Genomic DNA, 27,228 nt, shown 5'->3' on the forward strand with positions numbered 1-27,228 from the left:
TGGGGACCACTCTTGAGCTCTGTGATTTCTTAGTCTCTAGCACCTAATCCGGTGCTCAGCACAGACAACTGAATTGTTAAGATGTATCTGCCAGCCAGATACGGTGGCTCATGCCTGGAATTTCAGTACTTGGTGGGTTGATACAGGAGGATCATAGGTTCAAGATCAGCCTCAGGAACTTAGCAAGATTCTGTTTCCAAAATAAAAAATAAAATAGGGCTAGCCAGATGTGGTGGGCTAGCCAGATGTGGTGGCGCACGCTTGTAATCCCAGCATTTGGGAGGCTGAGACAGGAGGATCGTGGTTCACAGACAGCTTCAGCTGCTTAGTGAGGCCCTCTGCAACTCAGTGAGACCCTGATTCAAAATAAAAACTAAAACATAGGGCTGGAGTGTAGCTCGGAGGTACAATGCCCCTGAGTTCCATCTCTATACCGCAAAAATAAATAAAATAGGACTGGGGGTATAGTTCAGAGGTAGAATCTCCTGAATTCAATCCCCAGTGCCCAGCCCCCCCCCACACACATTAAAAAAAAATAACCACACAAAATGAATTTGTCATTTATCTCCATCATAGATGTTACCCTTTAGATGTGAAAAGACCTATAATAAATACATTTTAGTGTCTTTCTTTCAGGTCTAGAAGTTGGTAACACTGATATAAACTATTTCAAAAGTAGAAGGGTGTCTTTATTTTTTAGTGTGTGTGTGTGTGTGTGTGTGTGTGTGTGTGTGTGTGTGTATTAAACCTAGGACCTTCTGCATGCGAGGCAAGTGCTCTACCACTGAGCCACATCTCCAGCCTTATTTATTTATTTATTCACTTATTTATTTATTTTGTGTGTGGTACCAGGGATTGAATCCAGGGGTGTTCTACCTCTAAGCCATACTTCAGCCCTTTTAATTTTTATTTTGAGATAGGGTCTCACTGACCTACTGCATACAGGCCGGAACCTGAAGCCTTTCTATTTTTTTTCTTTCTTTTTTTTTTTTTTTTTTTTTGCGGGTCTGGGGATGGAACCCAGGGGCATTTGACCTCTGAGCTACACCCCCTGGCCTATTTTTTTATTCTTTATTTTGAAATAGGGTCTCACTAAGTTGCGGAGGGCCTCACTAAATAGCTGAGGCTGTCCGCAAACTGCGCTCCTCCGGTCTCAGCCTCCCAAAAGCTGGGATTAAAAGTGTGGACCACCACACCCAGCTTCTATTTTTTTATTTTGAGACCGGGTCTTGCTAAGTTGCCTAGGATGGACTCAAATTTGCTATCCTCCTGCTTTAGCCCCCCAAGAAGCTGAGATCATAGTTGTGCTCCAGTAAAGGGGGGTATCCTTAAGGCATGTACATGATGGAACTGTAGGACACAGTGGTGGAGTTCTTGACCTCGGTGTTCTTAGAATGAGCCTGAGCACATCACGTGTTGCCTCTGCCATCCTAGACCTGGGGCTGCAAAGCACAGCCCACGATCCAAGGCCAGCTTACTGCCTCGATTTACAGTCCTGCGGCTAAGAATGGTTTCTACATTTTAAACATGGTGGGAGGAAAAAAAACTCCACCAATTTAGAAAATTTTGTGATATGTGGAAACTACCGGAAGTTCCATTTCAGTATTCATAAATAAAGGTTGATCAGAACACAGCCACCTATTTGTTTAGTTGAGTATTCAAGACTGGACTTTATGTCACCAATAAAGACTGAAATCGATGCACTTTGATCCTTTCCAAATGGTGTTTCCTGGATTCTGCTTTAGACAATTTGTTTGACCTGTCTAAGCCTCAGGGCTTTTTTCTATGTAATGGAAATAATAAAAAGTATCTGCTTAAGAGAACAGTCATTAGGGCTGAATGAAATAATGCAGATAAGTACCCAATAAATGGAGGCCATTATTGGATGCAATTTACCACAGCACTAGAGCTACCATCCCTCTCTCTCTTGCAGAGCTGGGGATTCAACCCAGGATCCAGACAAGCACTCTGTCACTGAACTTCACTTCCAGCTCTATAATCTATGCAAATGGAAGGCCAGACTTTATTTTATTTTTTAAGCTCTCTAGGAGATAAATAATATTCCTTTAACTGTCTCAAGTCTTACTATATGATGAGCAATATCTTTTTTTGTTTGCGTCCTCTAAATATACATAGGAACTAACTCAGAGGAACTATTAAATAGACATTCATTGAATTGAAACTAAGAATTCTCATATTTGATTAAAATACAGCTCTCATGCCGGGCGTGGTGGCGCACGCTTGTAATCCCTACGCTTGGGAGGTGGAGACAGGAGGATCTCACGGGTTCAAAGCTGGCCGCGCTGGCTTTTAAGAGACCCTGTTTCCAAATAAAAATATAAAAAATGGGTGTCTGGGAGTGTAGCCGAAAGGTAGAAGGGTTTCCAGGAACCCCAGTACCACCATAAAAAAAAAAATACAGCTCTCAAAATGGCTGCTCAGACTCTACTAAATTTTGGTGAGCTTTTTGATATTTGTTCAGAAGAAATGGAACAATTAAGATACTGTTACTGTCCTTGGTTAGTCTTTATTTTCCATTTTCATGTTACTCTGCTTTTCCATTATCTATAAAATAATATACCACTTCTTTTTGGGTACTGGGGATGGAACCCAGGGGCTTTCTACCTCAGGGCTATACTCCCAGACCTATTTTATACTTTACTTGGAAACAGGGTCTCACTAAGTCGCTGAAGCTGGCTTAGAACATGTGCGATCCTCCTGTCTCAGCCTCCCAAGCGCGGGGATTACAAGCGTGTACCACCACACCGGCTAATAATGTACCACTTTAAAAGTATTGTCTAAGCTGTGTGGGTGGTACACGCTTGTAATCCTAGTACTTGTAAGGCTGAGAAAGGAGGATCGTAGGTTTGAGGACAGTCTCAGCAAATAGTGAGACGCTCATCAACTAAGCAATACCTTGTTTCAAAAAAAAAAAATAGGGCTCAGGGTGTAGTTCGGAGGTAGAATGCCCCTGGGTTCAATTAGCAGTACCCCTCCTACACACACAAAAGTATTGTCTATTCTTCTTATGTGGAATAGAAATCTTACCACTTCATACTTTATGTTACAGGAAGCAATTTATTTATTTATTTATTTATTTATTTATTTATTTTATTTTATTTTTTTTTTTGTGGGTCTGGGGGTGGAACCCAAGGGTATTCAACCTCCAAGCTACACCTCCTGCCCTATTTTATTTTATTCTTTATTTTGAAACCGGGTCTCACTGAGTTGCAGAGGGCCTCACTAAGTAGCTGAGGCTGTCCGCGAACCGCGATCCTCCGGTCTCAGCCTCCCGAATGCTGGGATTACCAGTGTGCGCCACGACGCCCGGCTACTGGAAGCAATTTAGACTCATGTTTTATAATGATGAGGAGGAAATATTCATTAATGTATAATTCTCACTCTTAATCAGGAACTCTTGATAGATAGCCCAAAGTGTTTATTCAGGAAAGACAAAGGCAAAATAAATGTTCCTGGGTACTCTTAGCTTATAAGTTCTTATTTATAAGACAATTTACAGACTTCTTAAAAAACTACTAGCACTTCTACTAGAATATAACTGTACCTTATAAAAGGTCGTGTGACTGCAAGGATTGTTCTGATGAACCAAGACGGATGAACAATGAGGAATGATTTCAAATTTTTACGCAACCTATTTTGAAAAAAGAAAAACATGCATATTACTCTTAACCCATTTTTATTGGGAATTTAAACAAAATAAATCTCCAAATAAAAATTTGTATAATTTTAGAGAGGTCTAAGAAAGTCATTATTATCTTATAAAAATGTGTGAAATAGCCATAATTAATAATGACTTTTGAGACATAATTTGAAATTTGTATGAGTCAAACCTCCTTTTTCTCATAGAAATAAATGTAAAATAGAATGATGGTATTCTTGGAGTGCATAATGTATAACTATCATGGCATATTTCTGTTTAATGATGCTTTTCATTTTTGTCATCATTTCTTTATTTTTCTGAAAAGGATACAATTAGCAATGCTAATTGTTAATGTTTAGCCAGTAAAACAGGCTTTATTTAAATGTAACAGGGCAGCCAGGCATGGTGGTACACACCTGTAATTCTAGGACTTGGGAGGCTGAGACAGGAGGATCTCAGGTTTGTGGCCAGCCTCCACAACTTAGTGAGATCCTGTTTCAAAATAAAATATATAATGGGGCTGGGGGTATAATTCAAAGGTAGAATGCCTCTGGATTCAATGCCCAGTAAACACATGCACACATGTACACACACACACACACACACACACACACACACACACACACAACCAGGACACTTTCATTTTACTTTTGCAAGGGGGCCCATTTAAGGAGATGCAATGCATATTAGATATCATAAATTTGTATGTTTATAATACCAATTTTCCTATATATAGCAATAAAGTGTTTTTCCTCATAAATCCCCAGTATGAATAGAAGTAAAGTGTCTTGGGGAAGTGACCCGCTGGGATTACCTTGAATTGACAATGAACCATGAAATAAGAGAACAACGCAAACCACCACTGTCTGGTGTACACAGATAGCAGCCAGGGCACAGGATGCCTCTAAAAATCCTGAGTATTTGGCCAAAATACTCATTCCATGTAGCAACAGTGCCTGCACAGTTTAAACTACACTTGGTCTGCCAGGTTTGAGAAGTCACTCAACAGAGTCTGAGGACTGCTTTATTTCAACTTTGGGGCATCAGATGACACTTGTATTAATATTTCTATAATTTATTGCTTCAAATATTCAGAGCTCAATGTTTCTAAGACGCAGCTGTGTATTTGGTAGATGGAAAGGGAGTTTGATTTGGGATCTGTAACACCCGGGAGTCAAGGCAGTGGAGAGAGGACAGAGCCACGTACCGCCTGTCGATCATCTGGTAGCATTTCTTCATCCAGCCCAGCCCGGGCATCTTCCGCCTCGGTGTTGCTCCATTCAAGTACACAATCATGTAGTCTTCAGCGACCATCAGCTCTAAAGTACTTATTACATATCTGATCACAGGAAAGAAGGGGAGTGTTTTCAGTTCCCATATGAAATATTGCATCCATTTGCATCATAATTCACCATTATTATGTAGCATTTAAATTACAGAGTGAATGACATTTTTTTTAAAAAGCTGTGCATCTTACCGCTTGGGGACAATACAGTTACCTAAGATCATTTTTCTGAGAGTGAGTATTGCTCATTCATTTGGTTATCTTTTAGAAAAAAAGTTTATTTCACACATCCTAGAAAAATATGCAGGTTAAAATCCTGACTTTCTAAAATGTCAACAATGTCACTGAACATTAAAGGCGACTCCCACTAATCAAGGATAGACTATTAATGAAGTTAATTTCTCATCAGATAAGAAAATGTCATCAGGAAATAAGAACAGTACTTTGCTCAAAGAAAATGTTACAACATTTTAAAATGCAGGCCAAACTATTTATGTTCTTTTTCTATGTATTTCACTGACAAAAGAAGTCCTCATAGGAATCCCTCTTGAGACTCATTTCTTGAGAGAAATCCTACTGACTTTTAACAAAGGCTCAGAATGTCTACAGTTTCTACTTCCCTTAATTAAAGATGCTCTCTCTGCCATGGCATGCCACAGACATTGATTCAAACGTCAGAAGTATCACTCACAGGAAAAGGTTTTCCATGACATAGTGGTAATCCGCCCGACTGCTGTCTGGCAGAAAACAGGCAGCAAACACAATGATGGCATTAAGACCGTCCCCATAGCACCCTGGGGACAGACAGAGAGACATTTGTAACCGACCGAAAGCACTTAGCAAGGGAATCGTGAACCCAAAGGATAAATCAAAGCCTTGGCAAGCGTGTGCATGGGTGTAAATATACTATGGGAATCATAGCAAACACAGTTTTAGAAACATAGAGGCACATAATTATCTCTTAATGACTAATGTGTTATATAGTCTTAGATATATAGTTTGATTATATTTGGATGATTTTATGTGTTAGATATGGTTGCAAATGATGTGCATAAACATTCAACTCATTAAAGAAGGTAAAACTTTTTTTCCCCTAGTGCCGGGAATTGAACCCAGGACCCTCTGCATGGCAGGCAAATATTCTACACCCCCAGTCTGAGGCCACACCAGTTGACTGATGAGATTCTAATTTATACAATATTAATTTCCAAACAAGCTAATTTATATAATACTTCTTTATTCTGATAGCTAAGAAAGAGTTCTTCTCAATCCTCTTTAGCTTTTAGTGTTAGACCCCAGTTGATTGGGAGAATTCAGTCACTGAACTGTAATATCAACTCAGACCCACACATCCTGTAAACAGATACTAGTGAGTAGATTCATAACACATCTTTCTTTAGATTTCCAGGCCTGCTCACATGCCTGGAGTGCCTCTGGGATGCCTGGACTCAAGAGGCAGTAAGGTTACACTCAGATAGCTCTAGCCAAGTCTGGAATAACTGAGCACAAGGCTCAGAGCCTCATCTCTTAATGGGGCGTGTTAGAAAAGAGCCAGGCAAAAGCTGGAGTTTTATGAAAATGTGTGCTTTGGGGAAAACCTGAGCATTACTTCCTGATAAGAGGGAATGGGGGTAGCAGTTCCACTTGCAGGTGGTGTTGAGAAAACAGGACATGGGCATTGTAAGCAGGTGCGGCCACTGAGACGTTGAGGATTAAGAAATACATAAATGCATCTTGGGACATTATTCCTATCTTTTGAAACCCCCAATATAATTTCAGCATTGCCTCATCTTTTAAGCAAATTTTATGTTTTATCACAGCTCATCTTTGTGGTAAGCTCAAAGGTGTCTGTCAAATCCCCCTAGGTAGGTAGGTATGTGGGAAGAAGTGTGTGTGTCTGAGGAATGAACCCAGGACCTCGCACGCGTTCTACCACTGACCTACACGCCAACCCCTATCTTTTTTTATTTTTTTTTTCAGAACTGAAAGTTGAACCCAAGGGCATTTTACCTTCAAGCTATACCCCTAGTCCTATTTTTTATTCTTTACTTTTAAGCAGGGTTTCACTAAGTTGTAGAGGGCCTCACTAAGTGGCTGATGCTATCCGCAAACCACTATCCTCCTGTCTCAGCCTCCCAAGTACTGGGATTACAAGCGGGTAGCACCACACCCAGCCCCTATCACTTTTTTTTTTTTTTCAGTACTGAGGATGGAACCCAGGGGCATTCTATCTCCGAGCGACACCCCCAGCCCAATTTTTTTATTTTTTTATTTTGAAAGTGTCTCACTGAGTTGCAAAGGGCCTCACTAAGTAGCTAAGGATGTCTAGGAACTGCAATCTTCCTGTCTCAGCCTCCTAAATGCTGGGATTACAAGCGTGCGCCACCACACCCGGCTTCCCTATCATTGTTTAAAAATATCTCCATTAAAATACTTGCAGTTTGAGCCGGGCCTGGTGGCGCACGCTTGTAATCCCCGTGCTTGGGAGGCAGAAACAGGAGGATCGCGCAGGTTCGAAGCCAGCCGCGCGCGCTGGCTTAGGAGACCCTGTTTCCAAATAAAAATGTAAAAATAGGTCTGGGAGTGTAGCCCGGAGATAGAAGGGCTTCCAGGAACCCCAGTACCACTAAAAAAAAAAAAAAAAAATACTTGCAGTTAGTATCATACAGTTCTGGACTTAAGAATCATTTAATAGAGATCCCGTCAGAGCTTTGAGTAGGAGGACAGGACGCATCTCCATGCCTGGCCTGATCCTCCAGAACTCAGGATGTCTCATTTTTTTCAGAAGTCTAAAAAGTATCCCGCAGAAGTATTTTTCAGAAGCACCTCCCTGGTGGTCACATGGCTAGGTACAAATGTAGGTGGGTTAAAGAATTCCTGAAAAGCAATTTAATACGCTATTATCTACAAAGACAGAGTGTGACTATATTGCAAGCAAGGTGGGGGAGAATGAAACCAACTAAAAATACATCCGGTTGTGTGTTTGTTAATGTTACTAATTTGAGGTTGTTGCATACAATATTTACGCTGCACACAGTATAAATGATAAGATGCCGTCTCACAGGTGCGCGCCCGACCCAGCACGCGCTTGCGAAAGGTCAGTCCAGTCGCTTCTTTTGGACTGTTTTCTCTAGCTCCACTGTTTCCAGTATAAAGGTATTTATCAGATTCTTTTCAGAATGAAAATACAGATGAGACAGCAGACGGAGTATTTAATATAAGAAGTCCTTGTTCTACCAATTTTATTTCTGAAGATTTATAACTAAATGGAAAGTCACGAAGGATGTAGTAGCTTAGCTGACAGCACAAACATATGCGTTTCCAACTCCGCACAATGAAAGGTGAGTTCAAAGAGACAACAGAAACAGGACTACGAATTAACAAGTAAGAACACATCATTCGTGTGTGTGTGTGTGTGTGTGTGTGTGTGTGTGTGTGTGGTGTGTTACCAGGGATTAAACCCAGAGGCATTCTACCTTCAAGCTATAATAACAGCAGTTTTTATTTTTTGTTTTGAAATAGGGTCTTGCTAGATTGCTCAGAGTCTCGCTAAGTTGCTGAGGCTGTCTTTGAACCTGCAATCCTCCTGTCTCAATCTCCTAAATACTGGGATTACAGGCAAGTGCAAGCACACACAGATAAAAATACATCTTTCTAAATGTATTTGTCTGGCTTCAGGGTGTCAGAATATTTTCAAGATCATGACTACTCAATTACACTGATTTCCTTTTTCTACAATTTTAAGGGCAGGATGGACATTTATAAATAGTTCTTCAGAAGTCTTAAATGGCAACTCAGCTTATTATATAAGTGCCTAGTGTGACGTTCCCCAGCGTTCAATTAATCCAAAGAATACTGATGGGTCAACTTACTGCTGCATGATCATTGTGTAGATAAGGAATAGCAGTTTATATACAATTGCTGAACTTATCCCCTGTACTTAGTAAGTGCACTGTCTAGAGACAAAGAGCCGCCACCTGCCCAAGAAATGAGTTACTGGCCCATTGCCTTGGTGATGCTGATAAGAAGATACCAATGCACAATCTATTTAAGGGCTAGGGTCTCGAAAAAGGGTCAGAGTTCCATTTTCTGGCTCTCTAGTGCACATGGCAGCACACTGCTTTTTTCTTCTCTTCTTTCTATATCCTATTGATTTTGTAATAAAGATTTATTAATGCTGAAAAAAAAGAAAATGGCTCTTTGTGCTTAATGGCAGAGTCACTATAAGAAGAGGTAAACAAGAAAAGAGAATGTAGAAGGGGAGAAGATGATTTGAGAAAAGAAACAGAAGTAAAAAGATTTCCACCTGAAAATTTTCCTCCTACATCGAGTCCACGCCACAGTCAGGCCCTGGAGATACTTCAGGCGATAACTGCGGGCAGAGCGCGGTCACTAGAATGAGCAGGACCATTTGCTCCTTGACATGCTCCCCCTCAGTGTGTTCTGGGGTCAGCTAAACTATTTAATTTCTCTGCTAAAATAGGCAGCTTATTCAGGCAAAGCTGCCTGTTGGCAATAGCGTGATTCACATGGGGCTTGGTTTCTAAAACACTCATCTTGCCAGGCTCTGTCTTCACGATCACGAGGTGAAGGTAGGGCGTGTGTGGTGGGGTGGCGCTTCCCTCCGGGGAGCCTCCTGGGCCCTGGGAAGCGACCACGCAAGCCTTACCTGGGCAGCACACAGAGGCATGAAAGGATGGAACACAAGTTTGCTGGCCAGCAAATGGGATGGAGAGAGAGGGAAAGATGGCACAGTCGCAGCCAAGACACACACACACACACACCAGCCGCAACTCTTCTGCGCATTCTTTCCAGGAGCATTGTCCAGCAACACTGCAGAGGTTACCTGAGTCTCCTAGAGTGGGATAAGAGAAGTAAAAGAAAAAGAACAAGAGGAAAACTCGTTGTTAAAATTCTTTGGCGCGACTGTCCTCGACTCTTTAAATGTGTTCTCTGTCTCAAGTTCAAAAGAGCCAGTTCTGACCTCACCATGACCCCATGCCGCTGACCGAGCAAACCTACCCAGAATGCTCTTTGCTTTTTTTTCTTTTTATGTAAGCAGATGGCAGGGGTATTGCTCCTGGGGTCGTAGGATGGGAACACTGGTGTTGGGATCAGTCTAATTCAACTGATGGAGTAATTGAGGCTGAGAGAAGAGGCGTGGCATGCCAAAGGCAGAGACTCGCTTGTGGCAGAGACAGGCCTAGCTGTCGCACTCCTCCGTGCGCACTCAGGGCCTACGGCAGCACCTCAGCAAGCTCACCAAAGCTGAAGGCCGAATTATTTATTCAAGCACATCGGGAATGGTTGGCAGGGTGTGAATTGGGGGCCAGCTTCCGCGACTGTGCCCACCTCGCAGCGGCTGCAGAGCGCCCTGCAGCGGGTGCGTCCCACAGGGCCTGCTTGAGGAGCCGTCCTCAGAGCAAAGTGCCAAGCGCCCGCTCAGGACTCGAGCCCACTGGGCAGTCCGCTTTTCAAATGCTCATCAGAAGGCAGGATGACAAACACGACAGGCTGGTGCCTGAGAAATGTTTTCATCATGAGGTCTGAGAGCGGCGTGAGCTTCCACGGCAGAAGACGAAGCTTTGGCAAATTCAGAGGCAACATCCCAACGGGCGTCACCCACGGGCACACGGCTGGCTGGGTGTAGGAAAGCTGGCCTTCACTACGGTACCGATGGGTGCAGCCAGAGGCAGCCATGCGGGGGCACCTGGGAAAGGTAGAGGGCGAGCCGGGGAGAAGGAAGGCCCCTTCCAAAGGAACCGGACAGTCACACAGACATAGGCCAAGCTCGAGACACATGATGGAGAAGAGCAAACAAAGCAGAGGAGGGCGGGGCACGGAGACCTCAGCAAATCAGGCTGGCCCCGAGGTCTCGGGTGGGTTTTCATAGTGACCTTGACAGGCAGAGGCGATGACCTTTCCTTGCCACCTGTGTATTGGCGATAATTCTCTTCTGATTCAGGCACCAGCCGATGGGCTTAACCCATCCACCCAGCCCACCTGACTTCACCAGGGTTGGAAAACAAACAGGCGAGGCTACTGAAGTTTTTAGAGAGGATTCAGTCGTACAGCAGCAGCAACACGGTGGTGTGTGAGTGTTTGAATGTCGCTATGAGACCATGATAATTATAACCCACCAATACAAGTATTTTAAAAAGCTAAGGATATAAAATGTCATAGGGATTATCTCTGGGTGATTTGGATGTACCCTGACAGACTTATTTATTTGGTACTGGGGACTGAACTCAGGGACAACCTACTTTGAGCAACATCCCCACCCTTTTTACTTTATTTTGAAACAGTGTCTTGCTAAGTTACTGAGGCTGGCCTTAGATGTGTGATCCTATGTCTCAGCCCCCTGAGTAGAGGGATTATAGGTATGCTCCAGGGCTCCCCACTGACTTTTCTGCATTTTCTATACTTTTTAGAACAAGTGCAGGCCACTCTTAGAGTCAGCCTTGCTCGATTTTGATTTCCCCAGAGCAAACGAACCTGCTGGGTGGTGCAAAGGAGGGACCGCCTGCTGGGAAGACCTGTGGGTGTTTCAGTCATGGTTCCCACCCTCAGGACAAGAGGGTCCCCTCGTCCCCAGCAAGATCAGGCCCACCTTCACTGGGAAGGACTGTGAGGAAGGCTGTTCTCAGAGGGAACTGTCCTTGGCCCCTCTCTCATGGGGCCATGTTGCCACACCAGGACACTGGAGGCCAGGTGAAGAAAGGTGATGGCCAAGGGCTCAGTCACGGTCAAGGAGGATCCCCTGGGTGGAGGTAGAAGTGTTTGGGGTAGAAACGGACAGATCTGCTAAGAGGGATGTTTGGCCGAAATAACAAGACGTCCTTGTGTGCGTTAGAAACAAATGCGGCAGCAGATTTAATTGCTATGCCAAGACCCTTGTTTCCCTGTCATCGTTAAGGAAGACAGAGCGTGGGAGCAGCGATTGCCGTGTCGGCTTGCACTTTTTCTGGAAGAAGCTGGGCGGTGCCCGTGGTGCCTCGAAGTCCACAGTGGTACATGTGTGGCTCCGGCTTCTCTTTCTGTGAGTCTCAAATGAATCGGAGCCACTAAGAAAGCACTAGACACACAGAATAAGCATCTCCCTTTCCCTGCTGCCTCACCAAGTGGAGGCTTCAATGCTGCCTAGCAGGCCTAGATTTAATGGCGTTTACAAAAAAAAACAAGATTTATGTAGAAAAAAAATTCCCAGGCTGAGTCTAAAAAGATTCCCTAAAGCAACTGAAGAGGATACAAATGGTGTTTTGTAACTAGAAACCCCACTAGGGGACTGGCCTTACTGCAGGGCACAGCATTACTAAGAACTATTCAGTTCCACCCCACTGACAGGAATTCCCTAGACATTAATACAGCAGAAAAATTTTAATGAACAGACTATGATGTTACATACTTAGCTCTCAGTACCCTGAACACAAACTGTAAAATACGGTCTCTGAGAGGTCATGCTACAAGCAACCCTAGTTTTTTGTTTTTTTGTTTTTGTTTTTGCAGGCCTGGGGATGGAACCCCAGGGCATTCTACCTTTGAGCGACACCCCCAGCCCTATTTTTTTATTCTTTTATTTTGAAACAGGGTCTCGCTGAGTTGCAAAGGGCCTCACTAAGTAGCTGAGGCTGGCTTCGAACCTGCGCAATGCTCCTGTCTCAGCCTCCCAAATGCTGGGATTACAAGCATGCACCATCATGCCCGGCCCCAGTTTTGTTTTCTAGTTTTAAAGCGTGCCGCCCCTCCCACTTCCCAGATCCACAGAGCATGAATACCTCCGTGGGCAATGACCCTGCGGTAGGGCTCGATGACCTTCATGTCAATCCGCTGCTCCTGCTCTCCAATCACCACCGTCCTCCACAGCCGGTTGTCTTCCCGCTCCTCTTCTGCCGTATATTCTGGAATAGACTCTGACTCTTGACCTGAATCTTTGTTGGCTGTGGGATCTTCTGGAAATGAAGCACAGAGCAGAGCTGACAGCAGCAGAGGCCACAGCAGAGGCGGCAAAACCACTGGACTGTAAGCAGTCCCCTGGCGTTTCTACGTGGAGTGCAACCCACCCTCGCCACAAACACACCCTCGCTGCATTATGTCCACTCTGTGCAGTCTTCATAAAAAAGACTGGCTGAACCAAATCCGTTGTGAGGGTCCTGCTGCGGGTGGGGCTAGGTGAGTCAGGGCTGTCTTGTGTCAGGAGTGGCCCACTGAGGGATAAGCGGGTACCGACTCATCCCTGACCATGCAGGTAGAGACTGCAGGTCTTCCTGGTGGGGCGGAAGGCTGCTTCTCAGGCCCATCTTGGTTTCCTTGGGCCTCATCTCCTGACCGTCCGAGTGTTTGGGGGCCTTTAGCTTGATGTCTTGACAAATACTACCAGCCAAGACCCTCGCTCTAAGACTCTTACAACAGGGTTGGACCTGTTCTAGAGCACATCTGGATGTAAAATTGATATTACTTCCTGTAACTTCTGTTTCAAAATATGCTGTAGAAAGTTTTTATAGCAAGTTAGAAATAAACAACTTTGTAGACCAGAAATATTCTAAGGCTCCCCAATTCACAAAACTCCTAAGTGTACAGATAAATAAGGAACAACATTCTTATATCCGACTATTCTTTGGAAAGATATTTACTCTTTGCATCCAAAAAGAGCAACCCTGTTTTGTTTTCTTTAAGAGTAAGCAGTATTTTTTCTATTTTTACCAACAGTACTAATAGAATTTAATAATTGTTATTCGTTAAAAATATTTTATTAATGTATTATAATTTTACAGCATGGTAAGGTTCAATGGTTGTTACATATATATGTACACTCATGTACATACTGGGGATTGAGTCCAGATGTGTTCTACCTTCAAGCTATACCACCGGCCCCTTTTATTTATTTTGAAACATGGTCTCAGTAAGTTGCTGAGACTCTTGTTAAATTGCTGAGGCTGGCCTTAAACTTGTGATCCTCCTGTCTCAGCCTCCCAAGTACTGGGATTATAGTCACGTACCATTAAGCTCAGTTTTAATCTTTGTATCTTGAAGTAATTTGAAGGAAAACACTATTTATAATCTTACTAATAATTCTGAGATATTTTTCTGTTTGTAGAAAAAAGCTTTTGAATTTGTACTACACTTTCCTTGTATTCTTTCTATGGGACTTTGATAATAATAGCAGCATGACTCTATTGAGCAGCTACCACCTTGTACCAGGTATAATAGTAGATATTAAAATGGACAAAAACAAAGAAAAAACAGACCGTGATGTAATTTGTCCCAGACCACAGGTTTAGTAAGTAAATAAAGTAAAAACCTCTACCTTTTCCAATTCGTCTAAGTTATCACTCTGTGCCTCAAATGTGTGATTCTCATTCTTACTTATTTTCCAAAGAGGCTGTGAGTTCTTTGGGCCAAGGAACTGTGCCCAGATCATGTTCAATACTAGCGTCTACCAGCACATGCTCTACAGAGCTTGGAATCTACTCAGAACACGCAATAAAACTATGCAGGTGAGTGGATAAGTAAAGGGAGGCTGGGGCCGGTTCCTGGAAACACAGGTAATCTATAAGGGAGGCAGGACAAAGCCGTTACAATCCAAAAGATTCGGGGACTATACATTCCAAAGGGCTAATTACCTGTGACTTAGAACAAGAAAATGGAGCTCAGTTGGGAAACAATCCCAGACTTTTTATTTTTTTGCCAACAGCAACATCTACCGCCACCTCCAGCCTTGGCTCACGCCTGCGCCCACTGTGTCCCACTGGCACTCTGCAGCTTAGTGAGGACAGAAGCATCCACCTTTGGCTCCTAACCAAGCACTGTGTGGCTGGTGCAAATCCACCCATCTGTTCAGAATCCCTTTTTGCTTGGGTTAAGTACCTTAGACACTAATCCGGGCTCCTAGGACCCTAATTCCTAATTCCTGGAACCCTAGTTCCTATTTTGTTTCTCTGTACTCATATCCTCTCAGCTCTGATACAGGCTTGTCTTCTGATGTCCTAATACACACACGCACAAGCGTACACACACACACACACACACACACACACACACACACACACACACGGAACCACCATCCTCCGGCCCTCTGCGCCATGTTTGGCGCCCTCTGGCCTGCTCTAGTTTGGCCCTGGTGATCTCTGTAGAGTGGAAATAAGGTTGTTTTGTTTTCTGCATGCTTTTACTGAAGTTTTCTCACTGAAAAAATTTCTGTATTCAGCATTCTTTATTCTGGTTAAAGCACATACCATGACAATATAGTCAACTGATCTCTGACAAGGGAGCCAAAGTTGTAAAATGGGACAAAGACAGTCTTAACAACCAGTGATGTTAAGTCAGTGGAACATCCGTATCAGAAAAATGAACCTAGACCCAGACTTTGGAGCCTTTACACAAATTAACTCAAAATGAACCATGGACCTAAATATAAAAAATGCAAAACTATAAAGCTCCTAGAAGATAACTTAAGAGAAACTCTAATTAATCTTGAGTATTTTTTTCACAAGAGAGTTATTTCATTGAACATCTTTACATGGGTCTCACCTCATTTCTGCACATGTTGTTATTGGGAATGTTTTAGCAATGGAATGCTGGGCATAAGCACTTGAAGTTTTTATGAACATTTTTATCCTTGAATATTTCATAACGAAATATATGAGAGTCCCATTTCTTTCCATTATGGTAACATTGGGAGCCATCAGAGTTCTTAACCCTTGACAATTTAAGATAAAGAATCACGCAGTTGTTTTTATTTGAAATTTTCATTTAAAAATGTTTATTTGCTAAGACATGGAAGTTCCTGTCAAATCCTTTGCCTATGGCACTCCTTATTGATCTGGTGTAGTTCTTAATACAGATATTTGTCAGGTATTGTAATTATTATACTTCCTTGTGTTGAGCCTTAACATTTATGTAAAATTTTTATATAGTTAACTGAATTTTTAAAAATTTTAAGCCGTGCATGGCGGCGCACGCTTGTAATCCCAGCATTCGGGAGGTTGAGACAGGAGGATCGCGGTTCGCGGACAGCCTCAGCTACTACTTAGTGAGGCCATTTGCAACTCAGTGAGACCCTGTATCAAAATAAAGAATAAAAAATAGGGCTGGGGTTGTAGCTCGGAGGTAGAATGCCCCTGGGTTTCATCCCCAGACCCGCAAAAAAAAAAATTAATATACTAAAAGCATATCCTCACCTTCTTTTTCTTTGGTAATGGGGATTGAACTCAGTGGCATTCTACCTCTAAGCTATACCCCCAGTCTTTTTATACTGAAACAGAGTCTCACTACATTGCCAAAGGTCTCAATAAGTTGCTGAGGCTGACAATCCTCCTGTCTCAGCCTCCCAAGCACTGTGCATTATTACTCATTTTGGAATAAAAGCATGAGACTAGGGTTTTTATGAGGTGTTATTCCTAATGTTTCAGAGTGTGGGAGCTGGCAGGTTGCTGGGGCTCCTCCTTTCCTTTCTCTTCTGCCTGATTTAAATGGGGGAAAAGGGAGTTACTTACGAGCAAGGGGTATATTAAGCTCTTTTAGGAGTTTGCTTCTAGAAGACATAATGTAAGCTGGTAAGAAGTAAAGACAGCTTCGCTGACTCCCTTCTGGTAGCATTAGCCTCCTGATCTTAATAATTCTCCCATAACTATAAAGTATCATCTTTCCCACTTTTCATTTTCTGATTATTTGCAAAAATGTTCAGTTATCTTTAAACTCTATCTCCAGACCCTCCAAATTTAATGCTTAGTCTCCCACCCTCTTCGTTAAGAAATGCCTGCTTTCTCTTCTCAATGATCAGCTGGTGTCTGTAGATGACAAACTCGTGTAAAGTGCGCCAATAAAAATAAATAAAAACTGAAAAAAGAAGCCCTCATACGCAGGGGAGAGGTAAGAACTTTCCCTTTGTCTTCTTGGGGTGATTAAGCACATAAGCTCTTGAATGTTCTGTGCTACAGACACCACATTGGAGAATCCATTCTTGGGGTTCATTATGAAGTCAGCTGTAGCCTTCCTGTACCGATACACACTTGTGTGGAAGCCCTTCTACCTCCGGGCTACACTCCCAGACCTATTTTATTTTTGGAAACAGGGTCTCTTAAGCTAGCGAGGCTGGCTTCGAACCTGTGCGATCCTCCTGTCTCCGCCTCCCAAGCACAGGGATTACGAGTGTGCACCACCACACCCGGCTGCATATTATGATCTTTCTTGGGTAACATGAATACTCTTAGAAGGCAATATGCTTGAAGTTGTTCTTACTATTGGAATACAGTTAAGAAACCTTTCACATTCTTTGGGTGGCAAATAGCAGGTAGTAAGTTAATTTGACTGTAAAAACTCAGTGTACAATGACACAAAGAAAAACCATTTTTCTAGCCAACACTATTACAGCATAAGGCTGCTTGTGGGTAAAACACAGCAATTTCAACACTTGGTTAGTTTATATGCAGAGCTAAAACAAGGAATTAATTTTACAAGCCAGTTGCCTGTAGGCTGTGAAAATATAGAGCATAAACAAGGCTGTTACTCAAAGTGACTCCCTGGTTATCTGGAAATAATGTTGAGGTGCATCACAACCCAGAAAACTGTTATTAGGGATATCAGAAAATCCAGCTTAGACAAGATCTCTGAATGAGAACCCAGGAAGAAAAAGTAGAAGAGACATGAGTGTTTCCTATAACGTCCTTATCAGAACTATGCAGGCGAAAATTCTTTATCATTTTTCCACTTCCCTTATGAAATGCCTTTGCTGGTGTCTGAGTTATGGTAAAAATGACTTTGTGTTAGATGTGAAAAATAAAAATAAGTCATCATTTTTTTCTGCCTTTGGGTATTTTTTAAAAATTTCTAAGACTGGCTTAACAAAGCATTTAAACAAAGATAGCCCTTAATATAAAATACAGACCTCCTAGGTCCTTCACTATATATCTATTTCTGACCTCTTAGGCACATTGTAACTATCAAAGGAAATCCATTTTAATTATATTGGGACCTTAAGTTATATTTCTCAACTGTTTGAGCATAACTGCTAGAGTTGCTTGGATGTAAAGACCACTTTAATATCTTCTAATTTAATTTTTTTTGAATTTTTTAAATGTAAATTTTTTTATTTAAAATTTTAAATGATTTTTGATATCTTAAAACTCTCCATATGCCTTATTGGGCAAATACGCTTTAAGAGGTGTTTGGTCATCTGCTACTACATAAAAAGAGACAAATGACAGGAAAATCTTTTAGACCGGAAAGTAAAAGTCAAATTATGAAAATGGCTAGATAAAAAAAAAAAATGTATGGAGTGAGGGGGGCATCGTGCTGGGGCGTGGGTAGGTATGCTTAATCAAGTAAAAAGGAAAACCCCTGTCCTACATAGTGCTGGTCCACTCACAGGGAGTAGCATGGGCCTGAAGGGCCTGAAGTCAAAAACAACAACTCCAGGTTAGAATCTTGGCTCTGTGACCTTAGGCAAACTATTAACCTCTCTGAGCCTCACTGCTCTCTTATTTACAGTGGAAAAAAACACCTATTTTGTCAAGGTGACACAAAGATCAAAGTAGTTAATATTAACAGAGCAATTAAAATAAATCCTACACAAACATTCATTAAATAAAGTATGCTTCTGAAACACTCCAATGTTACCTAGAACACATAGGCCTAGTTTTAAAATACTTGCATGAGAACCCCCAAAGCGTGCAGTTTTTAAGCACTTATTTCATACTTCAGGACTAAAATGTATTTACATTCCATTCTTCTTGTGAAGCGGCAATCCATGTCTTCATGTTTACAAAATATAGCTATTTAGATGTACTTTGTTTCCGCTTGTTTGTTTGAAAGTGTCAAAGACACATTTTTATTTGAAAATCAAGGCAAATTTTAGACTACAACTTGCATTACAATTCTGTCCTTTGAGCTTAGGATCTGGGAGGAGGGTTGTGGCCACTGAACTGGCTCATTTCAACATACTTATGTCAACTAAATAAAAAGAACTGTATCAGCAAGTGGCGGATTTAATTACCAGCTTGCTCAGCCACCACCTCTTTGCTTGACAGTTTGACTATTTATAAAAGTAAAAGGTTCAGATGTGGTGTGACAAAGCTTTCCACAGCAACAGGGAGGTAAAGGGGGGGGAGAAGGGGGGCGCAGTCATGCCACAACATCTTCGGTGGGATTTAAAGCCAGTGTATTAGCAGGAAAAGGACCCGGACAGCTGGGATGGATGGGGTAGCCACGGGAGACTTATCGGAGTGGTAGGAACAACTCTCAGTTCAAGACTTTCCTTCATTTCATATTTGGGTATCATAACCTACAAGATCAAATACACAGCTAACTACAATCAGCCCTCTGTACCCACAGGTTCCACATGTGCAGATTCAACCATCTGCACAGAAATTATATAGGGGAAAACACCTACATCTACACTGAAATTGTACAGACATTTTTTCCTTGTCATTATTATAAAACAATACAACTATTTACATAGCACTTATCTCGTGCTAGGTATTGTAAATAACAGTTTATCTAAAGAAAGAATGTGTGTATGTTGTATTTCTAATTGTGCCATTTTATATAAAGGATTTGAATATCCTTGGGTTTGAGTATCTATTTAGGGTCCCAGAACCAACCTTCTATGGATACCAAAAGAAGTCTACTGAGAAATTCATGAATATGATAAAATCTCTACTTAAAAGAGCCAGGCATGATGGAGCATGCTTATAATCCCCGTACTTGGGAAACTGAGACAGGAGGATTGCAGATCTGTGGCCTGCTTCAGCTATTCAGTGAGGTGCTCTGCAACTTAGTGAGACCCTTTTTTGAATAACAGTCTAGGGGTGTAGCTCAGAGCTAGAATTCCCTTGGGTTCAATCCCAAGTGCCTCCCCCATCCACAAACATTTTCTCTCCCTCTCTCTCTCTCTCTCTCTCTCATGATAAACTTGCTGGGCATGGTGGAGCACACCTACACCTGTAATTCCAGTATTCCAATACTTGGGAGGCTGAGACAAGAGGATCACAGGTTCACCACCAACCTCAGCTACTTAGTGAGACCCTCCACAACTTAGTGAGACCCTGTCTCAAAAATGTAGAATAAAAAATAGGACTTGGGGTATAGTTTGAAGGTAGAATGCCCCTGTGTCCAATCCCTAGAAACACACACACACACACACACACACACACAAACAATAACAAGAAAATGGCAATACCCGTGGCTACAACTCTCACTTTGACTTTCAAATATTATAATTTTAGAGAATGCCACCTGACTAGAAGTGAAACAGAAACTACCTATTTTTTTAAGTAAATGCTTTATATGTACATATATGTACATATGCTTTTTTTTTTTTTTTTTTTTGGTGGTACTGGAGTTCCTGGAAACCCTTCTAATTCCGAGCTACACTACCAGACCTATTTTTATATTTTTATTTGGAAACAGGGTTTCTTAAGCCAGCGAGGCTGGCTTCGAACCCACGCGAACCTCCTGTCTCCACCTCCCAAGCATGGGCATTACAGGCGTGTGCCACCACACCCGGCCTGTACATATGCTTTTTAACATATCAAACTTTTTGGATCAAGGGAAAGAACTAAAGTAAGATTTATATACAAATCCAAATCGGGAGGGTCAGTCTTTAACTTGACCACTTTTCATCTTCCTTTTTGTTTTTCCCCATCTACTCACTCCATCCCTTCTTCCTTCCTACGTTTTGGAAATAAAAGCATCAAACATATTGAAGTTTCTGCCCTCACAAAGCATATGTTCCAGTGGAAAAAGAGAAACAATAAACACAGCAACAATCAAACAAATTGTTAAATAATAAATTTCCAGCAACTTAGGGAGAACCTGTTTCAAAATAAAGAAATAAAAAGGGTTGGGAGTGTAGCTTAGAGGTAGAATGCCCCCTGATCTCATTTCCAGTACCAAAAATAAATAAATAAATTTAAACTTGTGGTTCAGAGAAAAGAAAATGAATGCTGGCTTAGACCAGTGATGGGGTGGGAGTAGACTGCGGAGGTCGAGGAAGGCCTCTCTGAGGAGGGGACAGTCAGAATTAGGAGGAGGAGCTGGTGATGTAAAGATCTGGAGGAATTAGCATTCCAGAGAGTGGGAACTTGTACAAAGAAGTTGATTTGATTTCTCCCCATCAAGTTGTATCTTCTAGATTAAATGATTTTTTCCTGCAAACCCAGCCCCAGGTTTCTTACAATACAAGTGGTAACAGCCTTCCCTCCCCCGTGCTTAGCACCCGGCCTGCAAAGAGCAGGAGACAAAAGAGCAATGGTTATGAAAGACCTCTGGAAACCATCCTGCTTTGGCATGCTCGGAACTGTCAACCATGGCTGAGAAACACACGGAAGCTTCTAGAGTCACAGAAGGTGCTGGAGGTTTGTGCTTCATGCCACTTAGAAAATATTTTATTTTTCATTTGGGCCTTGCCAACTTAGTGACTTACCAGAGGCAGGGTACTCAAAAGAATCCGCTTCATCAGGCGTGTCGAGTTCATCCACATTGATATCAATTTCATCTGGACTGTCTAGGTTATCATCAGAGAGAACAGATCCTTCACTTTGGTCCAGAGAAAGATTGATATTTGGAGCTGTGAGCTTGACTCTCCGAGGATGCGTGCCATTAAGATCCAGAGAATTAGGAGGTTCTAAAGCAGAAGAACAGTAGCAACATCAAGTATCAGACTGGCCTGGACTGAGAAAAGGCCCCATGAATTCATTGCTTTAGCTCAGCAATCATCCTGAACTCTTGCTAAAACATCTAAGGAAACAGCTACTAAAGCTGTGAGCTCTCAGATCCAGGTTGCTCTGCTCATGAGCTTCCAGAGGAAACAATTATATCCTAACCCAAACTCCTCAAACTCCACCCAGAGGCATTTACTATAACTGGCCCATAAATCAAAGTCTTGATCATCTTGGACATAATTTTACATTTTTATGTGATAATATCATAAGATCATCATTAAAAAGGTTGGAATAAAAACCCAAAGGTGATTTTGACTACATTGTAAAAGAAACTGTTGCCCAAGTATGGGATTAATACTCACATGGCTTAACCTAGTTATTGATGTTTTGAGGCCTTCTAATGTTGGGAACAACATAATCATACCAAAGTGAGTCAACTAAATAATACTCTGAATCTTGCATGGTATTCATTCATGTTTTGCTGTGTATCAGGACTGGCTAGGGATGGTGATCTAGCATTTATTGGATAGTGAGTAATGTAACTCAGTGGCTCTGTGTAACCTGTCTTTGGCCCTGACTTTCCTTGGTTGGACAGGACATTGTACTTTGGACTTTCCTAGACACAGAGGCATATTTGGCTTCCTTTGATATGAGCTCTGCTAACTTTTCACTACTCATGGCCATATAGATCTGATCAATATTTCAGTGCTATGACCATGAAAGTAAATGGAAAGTATTTGTTTGTTCCTACTTTAGGGCTTCAGGATGCAACTGCCCACATGGATGTATTAGCTGATTTTACCAAACAAGCCTTACATGGCAACCAATAAACTTTAAGCTTGGTAAATACTAAAATGTCCTTACTGAGAAAAGAAGTCTTACAAAGCCACATGGCATTTTACATCATCATCACTTCTCAAGGGGCACTTGTGCTGTTAGTAATACAGAATGCCATATCTATATAGCTGACAAATCATCAAATATCACCCACCTAGTCAACTGTTTGAAAAAAAAAAAAAAGACCAAAAAATAAATTGGCGTTTAAATGACCCTGGGAGGGGCCGGGATGTAGCTCAGTGGCAAGTGCCTGCTTTGCAAGTGGGGTGCTCTGGGTTCAATCCTGGTTCCAAAAAGACAAAAAAAAACAAACAACAACAACAAAAAACCCTTTAAATGACCTTGGAAGAATTTTTAAAAGGATGGTTTGAATCAGATTTTTACTGGCAACAATTCCTTACTGATGGTGTCATTACTACTGTTTGATATTCTCATTATTGCTTGTATTTATAGAATTTTAATATAATGTATAACTCATTGCTTAACTATTTCTGCTTCCTGAATAACCTCATATTGCCTAGAAGCAATCACTCTTCCTCACTAGGCAACCTCCAATGAAGTATATCAAGTTATTGCCTAAACCCCCCTGACTGCCTCCTTGTTACTGACATATGGCCTTAAAATTTTATCTACATATGGCCTTAAAATTTTATCTACAACTGCCTCTTTCTCTCCTCCATGGGCCTTTCCAGCATCAAGGGTCAAGATCTACATAAAATCATCATATGCGCCACTGATTGACTATTGCTACTTTCAGTCATGATCAAAAGGAGGAAATGTAAAACCTGTGCAACTCATGGTCTAACTGCTCGTCTGTGTCCTTTATAATACCCTGTATGGTGAGCCAGTAAATGTAATTAAAGTCCTTCTATGAGTCCTGTGATCTGTCCTAGCACATTATTAAACCCTAGGAGCGGGACAGAAACCCCAATTTATAGCCAGAAGCACAGATCCAATCTTGGTGTCTAAATTTGGGTGGTCTTGTGGGACTGAGCCCTTAACTTGTGGGAACTGGTACCATCTCCAGGTAGTGTCAGAAATGAATTTAATTACAAGACACTCAGTTGATATCTTTTAAAGAATTGCTTTGTGTATTTTTATTTTATTTTATTTAGGTCTTCATCTAAAATGAGAAGTGATAGGTTTATCCAACACAAAGTATTTTGAAGGCCATTGGGTATACCCTTTAACTTTGAAATTCTAATTATGGCCTCATTATAAGGAAATTGGTACTCTTCCTTTACTATTAAGATTTTTATTTTCTGTATACAACATCACCCAAACTGTATACCATATAATGTCCTATGTATTAATTGAAAAATGTTTCTGTTGGCCAATAAATATACTTGAAAAATACTGAGTTTCTACATAACAGGAATCCTTAGTGCAATGGTATCTAAAATAATTTTTGTAGTGATGGAAATGTCCTATATATGGCTAGTAGGTACTTAAACTAAGGCTAGTGCAATTGGAGAATGAAATTTTACATTTTAATTTTAATTAATTTAAATAGCCATATGTTTATAGCTACTAACCATAGCATTAGTCCCTTTATAATTCAAAAGTATATCGTGAATCTTGAAAAGTGAGAAAGACATACAGTGGTTGCCATGGCCATAGGAGAGCTAAAGATAATTACGTCTCATGACTAGTATTATGTCACATGATTAGTATTTTGAAGAATGCATTTTCTCTGCAAGGACAGAAAATGAATATAACTATCACCCTTCTTCCTTTCCCATTTTAGGTTTGACAATAATGTCAAGGTCTGGGATCTTGGTATGATGTTGGAGTTGGTGCAGTCCAAGAGAGTGAATCTAGTGCAAAGTGACAGTCATGTATGTTGCAACCGAAAATTCAAAATTCTATTTTGCATGCCTTGGATTTAAATTCTAATAGTATCAGTTTATTGTTTCAGGATTTTCTTTCTTTTATTTTTGCAGTACTGGAGATGGAACCCACGGGCATTCTACCTCCGAGCTATTCTACCCCAGCCCTATTTTTTATTCTTTATTTTGAAACAGGTTCTCACTGAGTTGCAAAGGGCCTCACTAAGTAGTAGTGAGGCTGTCTGTGAACTGTGATCCTCCTGTCTCTGCCTCCCAAATGCTGGGATTACATGCATGTGCCACTACACCTGGTGATTTTCCTTGTTTGTGTATTGGGGTTCTGAGGATCAAACCCAGGTCCTCCCTCATGCATGCTAGACAAATATCTACCACTGAGCTATGTTCCTAGTCCTGGCTTGGTTTCTTATATGTTGGATACTCAGCATTCTTAACATCCCATTTCCAATCTTAATAATCACACAATTTTGTATAAATTTGGTGAACTTAGACATGAGTCAGAATTTGGTATTATGGTATTCACTAGCCAGTTATCACAGAAATTGAAAATGTCAGAGATAAGGCCATGGCCCAGTAGATAAAATGTGGCCCAAGCTAGTCAGCCCCAATATTCAAAGTGACTGAAATTAACCAAATTGAGCCCAACACCTTCTTCTCAGACATTTGTCCCCTCTCTTCACTTTTATCACTGCTGTCACAAGTTGAATGCAAAGGAAATGGCTCTCGCTGAGTACTGAAAACGTTTGATGAATGCAGAATACCACTTAAAAGAAATGAACACACGCTTCTCTCACCAGGCCTCATGTCTGCAGCGTCTGGACTTGGCACTCCCTCCTCAAAGGGGATGTCCATTCCTACATCCTCTGACAGCAGCCTGAAAGAAAACAAAGCAGAGTGCAAACAGCTGCATGGAACTTTATGTTCTTTGAAAAGGAAACCCAGAGACGACAGGGTAAAATGTTCAACTCCTACGAAATAAGCCAATAGGTGTACTGACTCCATTGGTAGGTAGCTCCATATTAGAATAAAGAGTATCTGCAATTAACATAATGAGAACCACGAACACCAATTTCATGGACACTGCGCACACCAATTGTACTTGTGTACAGAAGCCGCTGTTCCTATCAGCTCACATAAACAAATACATTCCAGGTAAAAAAAAATAAAATTCAGAAACAGGACATGAGCAGAGGCCAGCATACCCTCTAGGGATATACAGCCTATTTTATTCAGTTGTTGAAAGATTAGGCAATGAAAGTAAAGTACTTAATATTCCTGAGAAGACCAATGCCATTTTCTTTCTTTTTCTTTGAGCATTTAAAGCTTCATTGTGAAACATACGTTGGAGAAGACGGTTCTGGTCACAACTTATCAGCTTCTGTCTCTACGCAGTGCTCAGCCCAGGCCCATCTATATTAGCTCACTTGGTAAGACAATGTAGGGAAATGGGAAAATACTGGGAAAGTTGGGGTAAAATCCATAGGCCCTTCTAGGAAGTTGACTCTTGTAGACCATAAATTTCTTTCTTTCTTTTTTTTCCCCCCCTTTCCTTTTTTTTTTTTTTTTTTTGTGGTATGGTACTGGGAATGAAACCCAGGGGCATTCTGCCTCCAGGCTACATCCCCGGCCATATTTTTTATTCTTTATTTTGACACAGGGTCTCACCAAGTTGGAAAGGGCCTCACTAAGTAGGTGAGGCTGTCCGTCAACTGAGATCCTCCTGTCTCAGCCTCCCAAATGTTGGGATTGTAAGTGTGTGCCACCACACCCGGCTGACCATAAATTTCTCTGGCTTCTTTTTGTTTTCTAACCCTTGTTCATCAAATCCTCATTTATTGTAATAATATATTTTCTTTCTTAGTGGAGCCCATGTAACTTAGTCATCTAGGATGACTATTCATGATACACTAATCTAAATCTAGATTTGAGCTGTCTCTCTGTCTCTCTGCCTCTGTGTCTCTCTCTGTCTCTGTCTGTCTGTCTCTCTCTCATGTTTCTCCATGTCATTCTGCGTCGACCAAGCCTTTGGAGTTTGATCAACTTCTCTAGGATCCAAATAAAATCCCTTTCATATCAGTAAAGCACTATGTTGGCAAAATAAACTACACCTCAAGTGATAATTGCACTTGCTTCATCTTTCAACAAGAGTGTATTGAGTGTGAACCATGAGCTGAGAATAGAGAGAAACAAAACAGACCAACCTCTTTTTTGGGTAAAGGTGGGATGGTGGATTGAAATGATGGCCAATACCTCCAGTGTCTCAGTGCTGTTCCCCTGGAGAGACATAAGGACCTACACCCTTACCTGCCACCCCATTGACCCCCTTCAGAAACACAGCATCAGCCTGGGATGGTGGCATATGTCTGTAATCCCAGCACTCAGGAGGCTGAGACAAGAGAATTGTAGAATTAAGATAGAGCTTAGCAACTTAGTAAGACTGTCAGCAACTTAGACCCTGTTTTAAAATAAAAGGGATTGGGAGTGTAGCTTGAATATAGAGCATCTCTGGGTTCAATCTCCAGTGACAAAAAAACAACAACAAAGGAACCCACAGCATCAGGGAGTGTTACAGGTTGGATCCTAAACACCCCCCAAAGGCCCATATGCCAAAACCTTAGTTCCCAGCCTGTGGTTCTACTGGGAGATTGTAAAAATTGTAGAACCTTGTAAGAGTGGGGCCCAGGGCCGGGATGTGGCTCAGTGCTATAACACTTTCCTAGTAGACACAACACCCTGGATTCAACCCCCAGCACTGCAAAAGAAGCAGAAAAAAAAAGGTAGGGCCTAGTGGAAGATGAATAAGTCATTGGGGATGTGCCTCTGAAGGGGACATTGGGACCCCAGCCCCTTCTCCCTCTCTTTGCTAGTCAGCCCCCATGAGGGGAGCTGTCACACGCTCCTGTTGTGATGATCTGCCTAGCCACAGGCCCAAAGCAAAGT

The 27,228-nt window shown here is 41.7% G+C and overlaps 1 protein-coding gene across 2 annotated transcripts in view; it reads right to left on the reverse strand.

The window, feature by feature from the left end:
- The window catches only part of PRUNE2 (prune homolog 2 with BCH domain), a gene marked incomplete at both ends in the record, with an annotated part of 276,889 nt that overhangs the window by 14,428 nt on the left and 235,233 nt on the right, over positions 1-27,228 (reverse strand). For both annotated transcript variants that reach the window (XM_080709115.1, XM_080709114.1), the window contains 6 exons: positions 3,566-3,652; positions 4,869-5,000; positions 5,638-5,740; positions 12,722-12,895; positions 21,367-21,567; positions 25,083-25,162. In XM_080709115.1, coding sequence (XP_080565241.1) covers positions 3,566-3,652; positions 4,869-5,000; positions 5,638-5,740; positions 12,722-12,895; positions 21,367-21,567; positions 25,083-25,162 — 777 coding nt within the window. The remainder of the gene's footprint in view (positions 1-3,565; positions 3,653-4,868; positions 5,001-5,637; positions 5,741-12,721; positions 12,896-21,366; positions 21,568-25,082; positions 25,163-27,228) is intronic.

This window comes from Muscardinus avellanarius (genome assembly GCF_963383645.1).
Source record: "Muscardinus avellanarius genome assembly, chromosome: 13".
Taxonomy (NCBI): domain Eukaryota; kingdom Metazoa; phylum Chordata; class Mammalia; order Rodentia; family Gliridae; genus Muscardinus; species Muscardinus avellanarius.